Source organism: Notolepis coatsorum (assembly GCF_963971535.1).
Source record: "Notolepis coatsorum genome assembly, chromosome: 2".
Classification (NCBI taxonomy): Eukaryota; Metazoa; Chordata; class Actinopteri; order Aulopiformes; family Paralepididae; genus Notolepis; species Notolepis coatsorum.
Window position 1 is genome coordinate 175385881 of NC_140166.1, and position 16131 is coordinate 175402011.

General features: G+C 41.3%; 1 protein-coding gene across 4 annotated transcripts in view; it reads right to left on the minus strand.

Moving 5' to 3' along the window:
• The window catches only part of herc2 (HECT and RLD domain containing E3 ubiquitin protein ligase 2), a 190210-nt gene that overhangs the window by 130452 nt on the left and 43627 nt on the right, over nucleotides 1-16131 (minus strand). For all 4 annotated transcript variants that reach the window (XM_084309199.1, XM_084309200.1, XM_084309201.1 and 1 more), the window contains exons 21-26: nucleotides 11117-11301; nucleotides 4881-5036; nucleotides 2307-2492; nucleotides 1875-2030; nucleotides 1062-1165; nucleotides 803-953 (exon numbers count right to left, since the gene is read on the minus strand). In XM_084309199.1, coding sequence (XP_084165325.1) covers nucleotides 803-953; nucleotides 1062-1165; nucleotides 1875-2030; nucleotides 2307-2492; nucleotides 4881-5036; nucleotides 11117-11301 — 938 coding nt within the window. The remainder of the gene's footprint in view (nucleotides 1-802; nucleotides 954-1061; nucleotides 1166-1874; nucleotides 2031-2306; nucleotides 2493-4880; nucleotides 5037-11116; nucleotides 11302-16131) is intronic.

Below are 16131 nucleotides of genomic sequence, written 5' to 3' on the forward strand. Positions count from 1 at the left end.
ACCCCGGCTGAGACCGCAAACCTTTCACAATCTGGCCAGAGCCGACTGAGACTGCTGTATCAACATGGTTTAGCTTGTGTACCACAGTTGGTGGTGTGGATTTTGAAAGGTTGCCCGGCAATCGGAGAGTTTACAATAAACGCAATGGAAAGCCATGGCTAGCCCCAGCCATGCTGAACATAGCTAATAGAGACGAGGGATCATTCTAATTCTCAGGCCATGTTCCTTTCAAATGACGAGATGAGTATAGGATACCAAACACTGTGCTCCAATGCACTGTTAATACATCAGCCAACATGACAACATTTCAGCCCCAGTAGGTCTTTCATGTCTCATATCAGAACACCTTTACACTTCCACTATACAGGACATGGTAGCTTGGGAATCACACCTCTTCCATATCAATCAACGATTACAAATATTACATGTGTGAATCTGGGGCAGTATGCCATAAAATCATTAGGGGTATGACGATACACTCAGGACACGGTTTGATAAACTATGCTGGGTTCACGATTCAATATCACCATCAAGAAATTTTAAACAAAATATCATCTTACATTTTAATAACCAAAAGGTTTTATTGAGTCAGACATTCTCACCGGTTTTGTTGGCATGATTAGGAGGTTAAATCCATTATTAAAAAATTATGGATGTGCTGATATCACAATCCATTTTTCCATCTTCATGACGCACATCGTCACATGTTTACGCGCAGATATATTGAAAGATATATCGTCACATCCCAATAAACCATACAGTGTTCTTTTTCAAATCACTAAAATCAGCCTCGGTAACTCACTGGCACATTCTATCTCCATGGGCGACAGCGGGGTGCTCATGGCCAGGTAGGAGGCGTGCAGTCCCAGAAGCAGGCCTAGGTTCCTCTCGGTGTCGATGAGCGGGGAGGAGAGACTGCTGAGGTCCGGGGTGGTCACAGTCTCCTGATTGGGCTGGAGATCATGAACAACGGGATGGTTAGAAAGACGATGAACAAGAAGTGGTGGAACGATTCTAAAAGCATGATAAAAAATTTAAACATTTAAGTATGACGATAGTACCTCCATATAATGGCCGACGCAGAAAGCCTGCATGGACTCCCTGGTGTCTTCCATCTGTAAGGAAGCTTCCAAAGCGACTACCGGGTCCTCTCCTGCACACTGGGCTGTAGAGGGATACATGTTGTTAAAAACCAACAGGAATGAAGGATAATAAATAAATAGAATTATCAATATACAGAAAGAGAAAAATAGGTACTGGCATTACAAAGATGCCAATGATGACTAGTATCATCAATACCTTTATTCATATTTCAGCTCAACAAAAGGCTATAATGATTTCCTATCAAATGTTCTTGGAAAAACTAAAATATTGTTAATGAAAAGGCTCATAGGAGTCTGAAGGGTCTTGGATCTCATCCAGCAATCGATGAACAGCTTATTATTTACATTACTGCGCAAATGTTTTAGGCCACCTGGGAAATTCGGGTTAAAAAGCTACAGTATTTATCTTGGCAGTTGGCACTAAATATTTATTTGCTCAGTAAAATACTATCAACATGAATACAAATAAAAAGGAAACAAGAATCTCTTGTGTTTTCCAAAAAAGTTATTGATATCTTGCGAGAGGGCTAGAAGAACAGGGGTTCCCAAAAGACTCCTCGAAGCACCCCAGCTGTTCCCTGTACATGGATTTGTGAAATTCCATCACCAACACACCTGGTTCAGCTAATCAATACCTCATTAAGTTCAATCAGGTGAGCTAGAGGGTGGAATTGAACAAATCCAGAACATCCAGAAAGATTTCAACCTCCTGCACCAAAAGCATTGAAAGCTCATGTAGAGGAAAAAAACATGGAAAGGTCATGTGCCTACCCAGAATGCTGTTTCCTGTCAGCGACTGAGCTTGGAAGTCTTTGATGTCGTAGACTTTGCCGTCGATGACCGTCCAGAAACCCCCGTCTTTGTTGTGGTTTTCCAGATCAGCCTTGCGGATTAGGGACACCTCCTCGTTGTTCTTGGAACTTTGCCCTGTAAAGAATGAGCCTGCCGCAGCAGAGCAAGAGCTAGTTACATTCAACCACAAACCATGCTGAACACTAGCATCTCTACCAGTTACATTCAACCACACTGAACACTAGCATCTCTACCAGTTACATTCAACCACACTGAACACTAGCATCTCTACCAGTTACATTCAACCACAAACCATGCTGAACACTCAAATCTACCAGTTACATTCAGGTTCCCACCATACTGAATACTCTCTACCATCAATTCTATGATCCACTCAATCATCATCCTTACCCATGATGCCCGGCCAGGCCAGGTCCTCGTTATCATCCCTCTCGTTCCCTGGGGCCAGGTGGTTGAAGTGGTCCAGGTTTTCCAGGAGCCCCGCCAGGAGAGGGATGGAGCCCGTTTCCTGCATCAGGCCTGCATCAATGGTGAGGAGGAGGATGATGGACACCACCAGCTCAGGAAGGAGCACACCTAGCCAACAAGAGACGACAGGTCATCAGTGACTGGCCCACCTACCCACTGGTCCTACTCATGGTATTCAATCACAGACATCTTGGTCACAAGCAACAGGTGATTGTAATGAAATCGCCGGTGATTATTATTTCTTTTTATTGATCTTTTTCCCCCTCCATTTTTCTCCCATCCCAATGTTAGTCGTATGCCAATTCCCAATCCCTTCCTGGTCGCTGCGCACTTACCCCCCACAGTCAGATCATCTGGGAGAGTGGAGGCTATCACGTGCTTCCTCCGACACACGTCCAGCCAATCAACCGCTTCTTTTCACCTGGCAGCGCGGATCCTCCCTGAGAGGGCGTAGCGTGTGGAAGGATCACACTATCCCACTCAGGTCCTATCCGCGCTTAGCAGGCGCCCCGACCGAACAGCGACCCGGACCCACCCCGCCAGCTTCTCCCACTCTCTAATACTGCCAATTGTATTAGTGTGAACGGCCAGCCAAGCTGGTGACAACCCCGGAGCTGTGAGCTGGATTCGAACAGGCGAATCCAGCTCACAGCTTCGGGGTTGGTGACGAACGCAATCTCCGCTACGCCACCTAACCGCCCAATATCGCCGGTGATTATTATTAAATGACAACCATGGCCAATGAGATGTGGCACTGCTATATTGTATGGCAAAAGTCATTAGAGGGGTGCTCCAGTAGCACACCATGTTACCGCGCTGCGTCGCGGGACTCCGTGCTGCGTCACGGATCTGGTTGACTCCGAGTTCGATTCCCGGACTCGCCGTCATTTGCTGAATGTCTCCCCCTGCTCTCTCTCCCGTTTCACCCTACAACTGTCGGTCATGCTTGACCAGAAAAGCGATAAACGCTAAAAAATAAAGTTTAAAAAAAAAAAGTCATTAGAATATGCTACATTGTCAACTTGTATAAATAAAAACGTTCTAGAACAGGAAACACTTGATTTCCTGTCCGCTAGCATACACTGCAGTAGGATCCAAGATGGTCCTTCACAGATCAAAACAAATGTATTTGTAAGGCCCGACAACACACGTTAACACTTTGATTGCCTAAGGCTAAATTCATGATATACCATAGGTTGCCAGCTCTATTTGTCTATGGAGAAGTTCCCCTTCTTTGCAGGGCTATAACCTTTTAAATTATATTGCTAAATTGCCATTATTAGGGCCCATTCAATGTCCTATATGTATTGTTCAGGGTGTATGAACGTTAAACTTTTTCATTCACATATTCATACTAAAATATGATCTAAAGTATAAGTATGTTTTCATCTCTTTCTGCAGCTTTCTCCAGAACGTGATTTATAGCCCCAAATGCATTATATTGATGATCAAATACAGTTTGATAGCAATCGGTGCGATATAAAAAAATCCAACTGGACGGACTTCTGGAAGTTACTACACGTCATCTGATGTTGACCGGATGGGCGAGGGGGCGTTTATAATTCCGTGGGCAGCGTTATACCATTCATCTAATGTGGGTCAAATGTTCATCATAGCAGTTAGTGTCGAACACGGAAATATTACACGCTAAAACTCACCCCAGTCTCCGTGGGCCGTTGGGCGATCAGCGTGGGGTAGACAGTTTTCCATTATGGGATGTAAAAATACCCGGCCCATTTCCATGTTGTATAATGGTATATACGTCCAAATCATGTTGTTTATCGAGTTATTGGCAACGGATCGCTATGTATTGTGTCAAGATGGAGTCGCGGGAGCTATAGAGAGTGGCCGGAAGTAATATGGGTGAACAGCACTTCAGCCACATCACTTCCTGTTGGGCGCTTCTGCCGATCGGCCACCAGATGGCGCTCTTGAACCGCTAGAGGATTGAGAGGAGCTCTGAACTGTGTGTGAAGGCTGCGGATGGAAAATATGATTCCGATCACAGATTTTTGAAATATTGATATCAAAGACGAGTTACGGCGTCTTCGGCAACTTGAGCATGGCGGGGAAGGACGCCTAAACTCGTCTTCTGGCAGTTAAAGTGTTAATGTCCCCATGGGCCACAGTATTCCATTGCAGAGAATCTTGGTCTGCAAACAGGCGATAGTAATCAAATACTAGGCGATTGTCATTAGATGCCAACCACTGTGCCATATCGGTTGGCATGACACGTCGTGAGAACACTAGGAACAGTTCGGTGGGTTAGGACTGCCAGGTTTAGAGATTCCAACTGGAACCATCCACATTAGGAATTTATGCATTCATGTTACGGTAAGGTGCTTTGGATAAACGCGTCCATCAAGTGTTAGGCTACATATGTCCACCAACCACCTACAGAATTACCTGTATTACCTTCTCATTTGCATGTAATTCACGTCATCGTGACTTGTAAACACATACAGGCACAGCATGTGAAACAAAGAGGGAATTCACCAGTGAGATCTCCCTCAATGACACGGGACACCTCTGCAAAGTGTCGATGGCCGGTGAAGGCGATGCTCGTGGCCACGGGGAGGATGTCGCTAATGTGAGTGCACAGCAGGGCGATGTATTTCTTCAACAGGGACCCCACGCCGAGGAGCTCGGGGTCTGCAGCGAGAGGACAGAGAGAGAGACGGAACGCATTCGCTTAGCAACACATGTGCATATCCGTTTGTGGAGTGAAGTTGTGGAATAATTTACCTGAATACATCAAACTGAGTAAACATATGGCACAATTTAAAAAGCAGCTTAAAAAATACACATTAGAGAAATACAGAAATGAGTAATGCGGATAAACAAAGTTATGTTATATTGTGTTATGTAGTGTTGTATTGTATTTACTGCCGTCAAGCGAATCAAGTTGTTTCTTTTTGTACTATAAGTAAAAGTATATTCTATAATGTATTACCGGTATACTAAATTATGTTATATCTAGTAAAATGTATGGAAGAACAAATGTAAATGTAAGGGGGTAGGGATCAATAAGCTTAGCTTCCCTCTATTCCTTTTTTGAACATGTCAACTAACTAAATACATTGCTTTTGGAAAGAATGATACATTTATTTTAAAGGAGACATGCATTGCTATTCCTTGCACTATTTGGGCAACTTTATACAATTCCTGTTTGTCTATGGAACACATCTGTATGTTTTTTATTTTTTTTTTTATTATTCATTGTTTTTTATTTCTAATCGAGTACTCAAAAGCATAATTTTTCTCCCTTTGGATTTCAGGCTGTTATTGGATGGGCTCCCATAAGCGCTTTGAGTGACAGTCACACTGCGACTGGCACAGAGAGAGATAGAGAGAGATTGAGGGGGAGACTAATTAATTTCGCCGCGGGGGGGGGGGGGGGGGGGGGGCGCATAATCCCACGGGACAATGCATTGGTAACTTGTTTCAAATGACAATATATACCTCTGTGATTATTATTGCACGGATCGGAATATGGGCGTGCGCGTGGGAGCATGCGCAAAGATATTTTGACAGTGATAAGCCAGTGCTCCCGACTGCGATGGAGAGAGAGGGAGAGATAGAGAGAAGGAGAGAGAGAGAGAAATAGAGAGAGAGGGGGACACACAGAGCATTTACACACAACCTCCCGACCGCGTGCGGGGCAGGAGCTTCTCACACACACGCACGAGAGAGAAGACCCATTCCCGCAGGGCACACATTTTTACACACACTCCTGCACGCGGTCCCTCTCTATCCCTCTATCCCCCTCTATCCATCTCTCTCTATCTCTCTCTCTCGTTCTCTGCCGTCTGTCGGACTCTGCACCCTGTTTGAGGAAGTAATCCACTCGCTCTGTTGAGCGAATTGTGGGCAGTGACTACAACCACAGAGCCAATCAGATAACAATCAGCTCAATCAGCTCCTTGCTACGTCGCATTGCGTGTCAAATCAGAATGGCTTGGTGAAAACTTGGTGAAAACTTCACCAAGCCGATTAAAGTGGACAGAGCCCACCGCATCCTGCTAGCCAAGCCTGCTGAGGGGGAGAAACCACGCACCATTATCGCCAAGATGCACCACGACAAAGACAAGGACCGGGTCCTGCGTCTCAGCCGCGAGCACGGCGCTCTTTACTACAAAGGATCCAGAGTGTATATTTTTCCTGATTATACAGCGGATGTGATGACCCAGCGCAGAGCCTTCAGTGATGTGATGAAGACCCTCCGAGAGGCAAATGTGAAATACAGCCTGCGCTTCCCAGCCAAGTTGCGCGTCGAGCACAACTCTACTGTCACAATGTTTGGCACCCCGGAGGAGGCTGCGCGCTTTTCCATGACTCTCTCAACTGATGGAGGTCTGGCGGTCTCAAGCTGACTGTATACAAGCTGATTTGTTGACTATTCAACATAAGACACGTGTGAACACTTTATTATTTTTCATCCACTGAGTTGTGGAGGGACAGCTGTCTAGGTATTGGTAACTATAACGTTAACCGGTGCAATGCGATGCCTATTCTTTTGCCCAGCTGTCTTCGTGAGTATATGGGGGTTTTGCCGTTCAGTTTTGGTAAGCAGCGGTGGGGGTGGTGGGGGGGTTTATTGTGTTGCCAGTCCTTATTGTTATATTTTTGTATCTGAAGTCTCTTTCAAGAAGGTGGATGATCAATGGATTCAAATCTACTTCATATACCATGCTGTTTGTATTAAGATTGTTATCACTTGGTCGTGATGTCGCAGGGGGTTAATATATCGGGGGTGAGAAGCATATGGAGATTGCAGCACCTTACGGACAGGGATTATTCTTTCTTTTCCCACGTCCACAAATCGTATACAAGAATAGATTATTTTCTTGTTGATGCTAAATTTATCTCTAGTGTGCTGCAAACTAAATATCATAGCATCCTTATTTCAGATCATGCTCCAATCACTATGTTGGTAAAGCTGGCACTGCCACAGACGCGATACAGTTGGCGCTGCAACCCCTCTTTGCTCTCGGAGAAAGCATTTCGGGATCAAATGAGATCTCGACTCATTGAGTTTATGGAGACTAATGACACCGGTGATGTCTCCGACACTACACTGTGGGAGTCTCTTAAGGTGGTATTGAGAGGGCACATTATATCCTATGAAGCCTTTGGAAAGAGAAAGACGTAAGTGCTTGGCTGAAATTGAGGCACGGCTCCCCTCGCTGGAGCAGGTTTACAGACTATCACAATCCCAAATGGACCTAAATAACATTTTAAAATTGAAGTATGAATACAATTCCATTCTGGGCAAGCAGGTTAGTACCCTCCTCCTTAAACTCAGACAGAAGCACTTTGAACTAAGTGATAAACCAGACAGACTGTTGGCTAGGCAGCTGAGGGGTGTACAGGCCAGCCAGGCAATTCATAATATCAAATCTATATCGGGCAGCTTGCTGACTAACCCCAAAAACATAAATGACCGTTTTAAAGAATTTTATACTGGCCTTTATACCTCTAGATGCCATGCCCCAGACTCTGAGGTTGAGAGCTTCCTGGACAATATTGATATGCCAGTGCTTAGTGATGAGGCAAGGGATGAGCTAGATGCTGATTTCAGCCTGCAGGAAATAACAAGTGCAATAAAGTCTTTCCCTAGTGGGAAGGCCGCTGGCCCGGATGGGTATGGGGCGGAGTTTTATAAAGCTTACAGTGACATTTTGGCCCCTCTACTTCTTAGAATGATTCAACATTCTATCACTAATAATGTCTTCCCTGACTCCCTCTACGAAGCGAATGTGTGCCTTTTACTCAAGAAAGGTAGGGATGGGACGGATCCAGCAGGGTTCCGGCCTATAAGTTTGTTATACACCGTATTTCAAAAGCACACTTGCAGAAGCCAAAGCATATGGGGGGGCTGGCCCTGCCGGTATTCCAGCACTACTGCTAATGCAAGGGCCATGACCTTCTGGCAAGATTAGTCCATAGGTGATGCTACAGTAGCCATGGACGCCCCCAGGTGGCTAGACATGGAGGCGCATGTGAACTTAAAAAGCTCTCTTCCTGCAATGTTATTTTCTAAGTGTGATACGATTAATAAGATGGCTCTCAACAATTTTATCCTTCGGAACTCACTGAGAATACTGAGTCAAATCAAAAGGGTTTTCAAAGTACCTTCAACCTCGGCATATGCTCCAATATGTGATAATCATAATTTTCCCCCTGGTCAATCTGATATTGTTTTTTCACTATGGAAGGGAAAGGGACTGGCCACTATCAAAGATCTATATGTTGATTGTCACTTTGCCTCATTTAATGAACTTAAGTCTAAGTTTAATCTTACAAGCTCACACTTCTTTCGTTACCTGCAGGTTAGAAATTATGTCCGCAGTAATATCCCAGACTTTGAGACATGTCCTGCTGATTACCAGTTTTATAATCTCATGAGCCGATCACCAGTTTCAAAACACCTGATCTCTGATTTTGTTTAATATTTCTCGGTCCAATCTATGGCTTCCTCCGACCACATTAAAGATGTATGGTCCACAGAGCTTAGTATGGAAATCTCTGATGAGATGTGGGAGGAGGGACTTAGCAGGATACATAAATGTTCTATTAATGCCAGAGTACAACTTATACAGTTTAAGGTCATTCACAGACTACATTACTCTAAAACCAAACTGCATAGAATCTATCCCTCTGTATCGCCTCTGTGATCGTTGCATGTCCGCAGAGGGTAATCTTTCACATATGTTTTGGTTTTGTCCCAAGCTATTTAAGTACTGGGTAGACATTTTTGACTGGTACACCAAGGCGTATAAAAGAGAGATTGCCCCAGACTGCCTTCTAGCTCTACTCGGCTGTTCAGCTAACACTGCGGAATTACCTTACAATGAGCAGGAGGCCCTGATGTTTGGTATGGCTGTGGCCAAAAGAATTATCCTTAAAGAATGGAAAGACACGTCGTCTCCAAGTTTTAAAAGATGGCTCACTGAGATGGTCTCCTCTCTGCAGCTGGAAAGCATCTGTCACAGTAGGTCTGAGACCTCGAACAAATTTGAAATGATATGGGGTCCCTTTTTGGAATGCTTAGCTAGAACATAAGTGCGTCTCAATGTCCTCCTGTGTATTTTCTGTACTATGTACTAGTGTTGTCACGATACTGGAATTTAAAACTTCGATATGATACCTTGAAAAGTATCGATATTCTATACCATTTTCGATACCACAGGGAAAAAGGTTCAATTTTAAAAGAAATTATTTTTTTAAATAAATTTTGCTTTTGTTGCTGGTTGATTCTCCTCAGCTTCTCTCTGGTACTATAAGAGAAGATAAATATAACACTTTTAAAACCCTTTGTTTATCTTTAGATCACACATTTAAAAATAACTGTTTGTCTCGCTTCAATCGTTTTTGTTGCAGAGCATGGTATTTTCTTAAGCGGACAGATGTAAACACTGTAATCTGTGTTTCATGTGCCTGACGGGCTGGGCTGTTTGTGTTGCAGCCATGTTCCGACTTAACTGAATGCACATGTGTGTGTGTGGACTGCTGTACTATTGCAGGTATTGAGATGAACGGTGCAACTTCCTTATACAAAAAAAATAAATAAAATTAAATAAAATCGGGAAATGAGTATTGAAACAGTTTTAAATATTCAGAATCGATATGTATCGATTTTCCGATATTCTTGACAGCACTACTACCGGTATGTATGTACGTATATGTGTGTATATATATATATGTATATATATGTATGTGTGTGTATGTGTATATATGTAATGTGTGTATATATGTCAGAGAATTGGCCCCTTGCGTCCTTAGTGTATAGCATATGACATGGTGTATGTTTGTTCATTGATGTGACAGTGTCTGGCAACATACTGTTTGTGTTCTTTTTATTTATTTTTTATTTTCTTTGTTTGTGATTTGTCTTTATGTGTGTTTGTGAAACTATAAAAGCTGAAAAATAAAATATTATAAAGAATGGCTTAGTTGAGTGAGGGAAGATCTCGTGAACTCGAGACTAGACTGATGAGTCAATATGATAATTAACGACACAGACCACATTGATATAATCCCCCATTGCTAGTAGGGCTGAGCCCAAACGTTAGAATGTTCGAACCTTCGTTCGTTACGTTGGCATTCGAATTCTAAATCAACATTTGAATTTTTTATTTTTAATATTTTTTTCTATTAATTCTGTTTAAACCAATGGGGTTTTTCTTCACAGTTGCAGATAAAGATTAGGCTACACTAATATTATAGTAGAAGAAACTGATGAGTTATATTCATTAAAGAAAGTTGATTTATTTGATTTAGTTGGGCTGGGGCTTCTCCCTGGGCTGGGTCTGGGTCTGGAAAGTTTAATAAATAAATAAAGACTCACTTAATCAGATTAATCACTTTATTCAAATTGAGGATTTAGTTTGAGGATATTTAAAAAAAATAAAAATAAAAAAAAGTATTTAAAAAAATTGATATTTAATTTTTTTTACCGAAGGAGACCCTGACGAAGTTCGAATCCCAAAAACAGGCTTCGGGGACAGCCTTAATTGCTAGGAAACAATGCTAAACACTGGAAAAGGCCATTTATAATGCATGGGACCTTTAATTAAAAAAAAGTATTACCGGTATTATACTTTTTTTTTTGCATTCGACTAAGAGGTTGGCAGTCGACTACGGCTCCTTTTGATCAATTAGTGGACTAGTCGAGGTCAGCCCTAGTATGGTTTAAAGGTGTATTCTGTGTCCCACATTGAAGACTCAACTGTATCCATTGACGTGCTCCGTGCCGCTGACGCCCAGGTAGAGTTTGCTAACCAGCAGCCTCTGGAAGCGCAGCAGTAGGTCCAGAGAGGCAGAGCGCTCCTTGCTGACCTGCTCCACGTCTAAGCAGTTAGAGATACGCCGAACAACGTCTTTCAACCTTGCAATGGTCTGGGAGGCAATGTTCCTGTGGGCATCAATGTTGTTGTTAATCAACTGGAAAACAATTAAGGCTACCGACTTCATACACAATGTATTTGTTCATTCATTCAACCTTTATTCAACTCTCGGGAATGCATTGATGGTGGACCCTCATTTTCAATGATGCCGAGATTACATTAGGCAATAAAAAACATGGTAAAATACAATAATAAAACAATCAAACATAAAACAATAAAATACAAAGAAAACAGAGATAAAAATTCAAATCTGTTAAAACGGTTACAAATTGAAGCTGGAAGGTTTGTGATCATCATTTTGAATTGCCCATGTGGGTTGGTAGAAAATAGATTTTTAGCGTGTGTAACTTTATTCCAAGAAGTTGGGGCATTCAAATAAAAGGCTGACTCTCCAAATGCAGACAGTGCTCTGGGATTTTAAGTCATTTGAGCAAGGTAAATAGGGTCCAAAGTTCCATTATATCATCATTGCGAGCTTACTGACAATGGCCTTATAGATAAACAGATACCAATGTTTATTAAGCCTCTCTGCCAGAGAAGACCAACCCACCTTATCTTACAGGATATGGTGGTGTGTACCATAGCTATTACCAGTAATAAATCTGAGAGCAGAATGATAAAACGTGTCTAGGGGCTTAAAGGACCATACCAATCTAATTCTGACTTCTCACAATTACGGAAGACTGCCCCGATCTGTAACAGATTTGGCATTCGTAGGTGTATGCGATGTGTGTTTTGGCTAATATCAGCTTTCCTTACTAAACGCCATTCAAACTGCCATTGATGTTGAAAAGGTGTGGAAAAGGTGTGGAAAATACTCTAAAAAAGCCTTCTAAAAACCACTATCTTGTTTTTATTTTCGCCACACTCCACTAGAAGCTGTGCACACAACCAATTTGGCGCTCATCTCCAAACCTTCCCTACATCCGTCTCTGGTTCATTACATGTAAACTCTAACCCATATGATCAAGTAAATGAACTTTTGAAGGACCCGCCCACTACGTTGCTTCAGTCAGAAAGTGAATCTCGGGACTCATCAACATCAAACCTTTTATTCAATAATGACCCTGACACACATTGTTTTGCTCAAATGAAACAAGTCTCTGGAATATCTGATTACTTCAGTGTGAACGAATTCAATTCCACTGTTGACCCTCAAAATACTAGGAGTGACTTTTCCCTCATCCATATCAATGTCCGCAGCCTGCCAAAAAACTATGATACTTTATGCCTTTGTTTGACTAACCTTGACTTCTCTTTTAGTGTAATAGGGCTTACTGAAACATGGCTGTCTAAAGACAATGCTGATTTGTATGAATTCAATAACTATAAGCATATTCATAGATGCAGAGAAGGCCAAAAGGGTGGGGGTGTTTCTCTATATCTCAATCCGAACATGGTGTATAAAGAAAGGCATGACATCGAAAAGTATTTAACCCTTTCTGCTGAGGCTGTGTTTGTTGAAACCCACCAGGCCATTATTGCATGTATTTATAGACCTCCCAGCTTTAGCTTGTCTGCATTCAATGCTGATCTAACAAATGTTCTGGATGTCATTTCCAAAGAAGGGAAAAAATGCTATTTAATGGGTGACCTAAATATCAATTTTATAAACCATAAGAATGATAACTCAACTAAGGAGTTTATTGACACAATGTATTCCCACTACTTTCATCCTATGATTGCAGTACCAACCAGAGTGACGGAGACATCTGCCACTCTGATTGACAATATCTTTACTAATGTGTTGGATAAGAGCATGAAATCAGGAGTTCTGTGCATGGATATTGCTGATCATTGTCCAATCTTTCTCATATTATATAGGGAACATGAAAAGTCTCCAACTATGCTATATCCTAAATATAAGAGACGCTTTAATGAAGCTAGTTTGACCAGGTTTGGACTAGTGGTCGGCGAGTATCCATGGACAGATATCCTCCACTCTGTTGATGCACAAAAGTCTTTTACTTTGTTTTCTGAACGTATCTCCCAGGCCTATGACCTATGTTTTCCCCTTGTACAGGCATCTCCCAAGCCTCATCATAAACTGATCAAACCATGGATAACCCCAGCTATTATCAAATCCCTAAATACTAAACGTAGATTGTATAAAAAATATCTTCTCAATCCCACTCCATTTTATCTTGCTCAATTTAGGAACTATAGAAATAAATTAAACCACATTATCAGAGGAGCTAAAAAGCATTACTACAATATGGAATTATCTAAAAACAAAAATAACATGACTCTCTTATGGAGAACAATTAACTCTATCCTCAACAAAAAAAATAAACGTAATCAGTTGCCTAATGAATTTAAGGTTGATGGGGTTATTATCACTGACCCGCAATTAATTGCCAATAACTTTAATAACTTTTTCTCAGAAGTTGGTCCAACACTGGCTGCAAAGATTCCATTTAGTAACCATAGTCCCCTTCAGTTTATGAATCCTCCAATCAATGACAGTTTTAACTTCTTGCCGGTTACAGAGGATGAGGTTCGGGAGATCTTGATCAACCTGGGGGACTCTTCTCCGGGTTATGATGGTATTGGAGGCAGATTACTGATATCCATTCAAGAATCCATTGTGAAGCCATTATGTCATATTTTTAATACATCACTGGAGAAGGGAATCGTCCCACTGGAACTTAAAATAGCTAAGATCATCCCTATTTATAAAGATGATGACCCAGCCGTCTTCAACCATTACAGACCTATATCCATCCTTCCTACCTTGTCAAAAATACTTGAAAAGCTGGTCTATAAAAGATTAATTGAACATCTTAATAAGCACAATATTATTTACACTCACCAGTACGGGTTCAGAAAGAAACATGCAACATATATGGCAATAACACATCTAATTAATGAAATATACAAAGCTAAAGACAGAAAGGAAAACACTATAGGTATTTTTTTAGACTTATCAAAGGCATTTGATACAGTCAATCACAATATCCTCCTGCAGAAGCTCTCACATCTTGGAATAAAAAACAATGCACTGCTATGGTTCACCAGTTACCTTAAAGATAGACGTCAGTCTGTATCCTATAATGGGACAAATTCTCCTTTTCTTCCTTTACTTTGCGGTCTGCCCCAAGGTTCAATTATTGGGCCTTTGTTATTTTTGTTATATATCAATGACCTCCCTAACGTCTCAGACAGGCTGTCGAAAATTTTATTTGCAGATGACACGTGTGTATTCTATTCACATAAAGATCCTGATACCATCATTAGGGTCATAAATGAAGAACTTAACAAACTATCAATTTGGTTTAAATGCAACAAATTATCACTAAACATTAAAAAAACGAATTTCATTTTTTTTGGTCTCAAATCTGTGATTTTTAACTCTTCATCTAAAGTAGTGATCAATGACATCCCCATAGCTAGGGTGTGTTTTACACGATTCCTTGGTGTTCTGCTTGATGAATCCCTATCATGGAAACCTCATATCACAGCCATAACTACAAAAATGGCCAAGAGTATTGGTATTCTTGGAAAAACACGTCACTTGCTGAGCACCGAGGTTGCCACAATGTTATATTACTCTATGGTTTACCCATATATCAACTACTGTAATTTAGTTTGGGGTAGTACGCATCAGACCAAACTTGAGCCCATATACCGTCTGCAGAAACGAGCTCTAAAAATAATCAGCTGTGTACATCGAAGTCATTCTTCTCAGCCTCTATTCCATAAGTTAGGTATCCTCAGTGTTTATCAAGTGAATCATCTTCAGACTGGTTTATTTGTGCATAGTTCTTTAAACAGAGCCCTTCCCCCTTTTTTTCATGACATGTTTGCCCACAATCACCAAATTCATAATTACCCCACACGTAGTTCCTGTTTGCTAAGACCACCCTTTTCACGCACTTCCCAATCTCAGTTTTGTTTGCTCTACCGAGGGTCAAAGTTGTGGAACTCTTTGCCTCCACATATTTTGGAATTTTCTTTTCTGAAATTCAAAAGAGCACTGAAATCTCATCTCCTAGATCACCAATATTTCCCATATGGACTTCCTTTACAAACTGTAGTCTGATGGCTTGATGTATTTTGTTATTGTATTTTCGTTTTATTATATATTCTTACTGTCATTGATTGTTTTCTCTATACCAGAAATCGTATGGCATGGGGTGCCTACTTCGGTGTCTATGTAGGCCTGCTTGTGTGTGTTTGTTTGTTCGGGGGGGGGGGGGGGGGGGGGGATTTTATCTTATATTTTATATTTATCTTGATATAATGTAGTTTTGCTTCCTGGTGAATGCCACATGCAAGCCCCTTGAGGGTTTTTAGGCAATTCTCCTTCACATCCCTTGTGGACTATATTGTATTATATATGTAACTGTTTTTATATGAAAAAAAAAAATGTCCGATATTGGCATTAAAATGTGATATCGGAAATGATCTGTATCGTTTTTTTTTTTTTTTTTTTACATTTATTTAACCTTTATTTACCCAGGCAAGCAAGTAAGAACAAATTCTGATTTTATTTATTGTCAAAAGTATGCATAATGTTGTGTTAATTCGACGACAAGAGATTATGTAATGTTAATTACATGAAATTATTCCGTTTTTTGGAGGGGGAACCCTGCATATATATCGGTATCGGTTGATATCGGTATCGGAAATTAAGAGTTGGACAATATCGGTATAGGTAAAAAAAAGCCAATATCGAACATCCCTAGTAAATTACCTATGCCAAGCCACTTTCAAGTTTCATGGAGCATGTTTTAAACCCTTTTCAACATCAATGGCAGTGGGTGAAAGGTAGGCTGAGATCTACCAAAACATACACTTAATACACCTATGAACACAACATGTGTTAAAGACAGGGA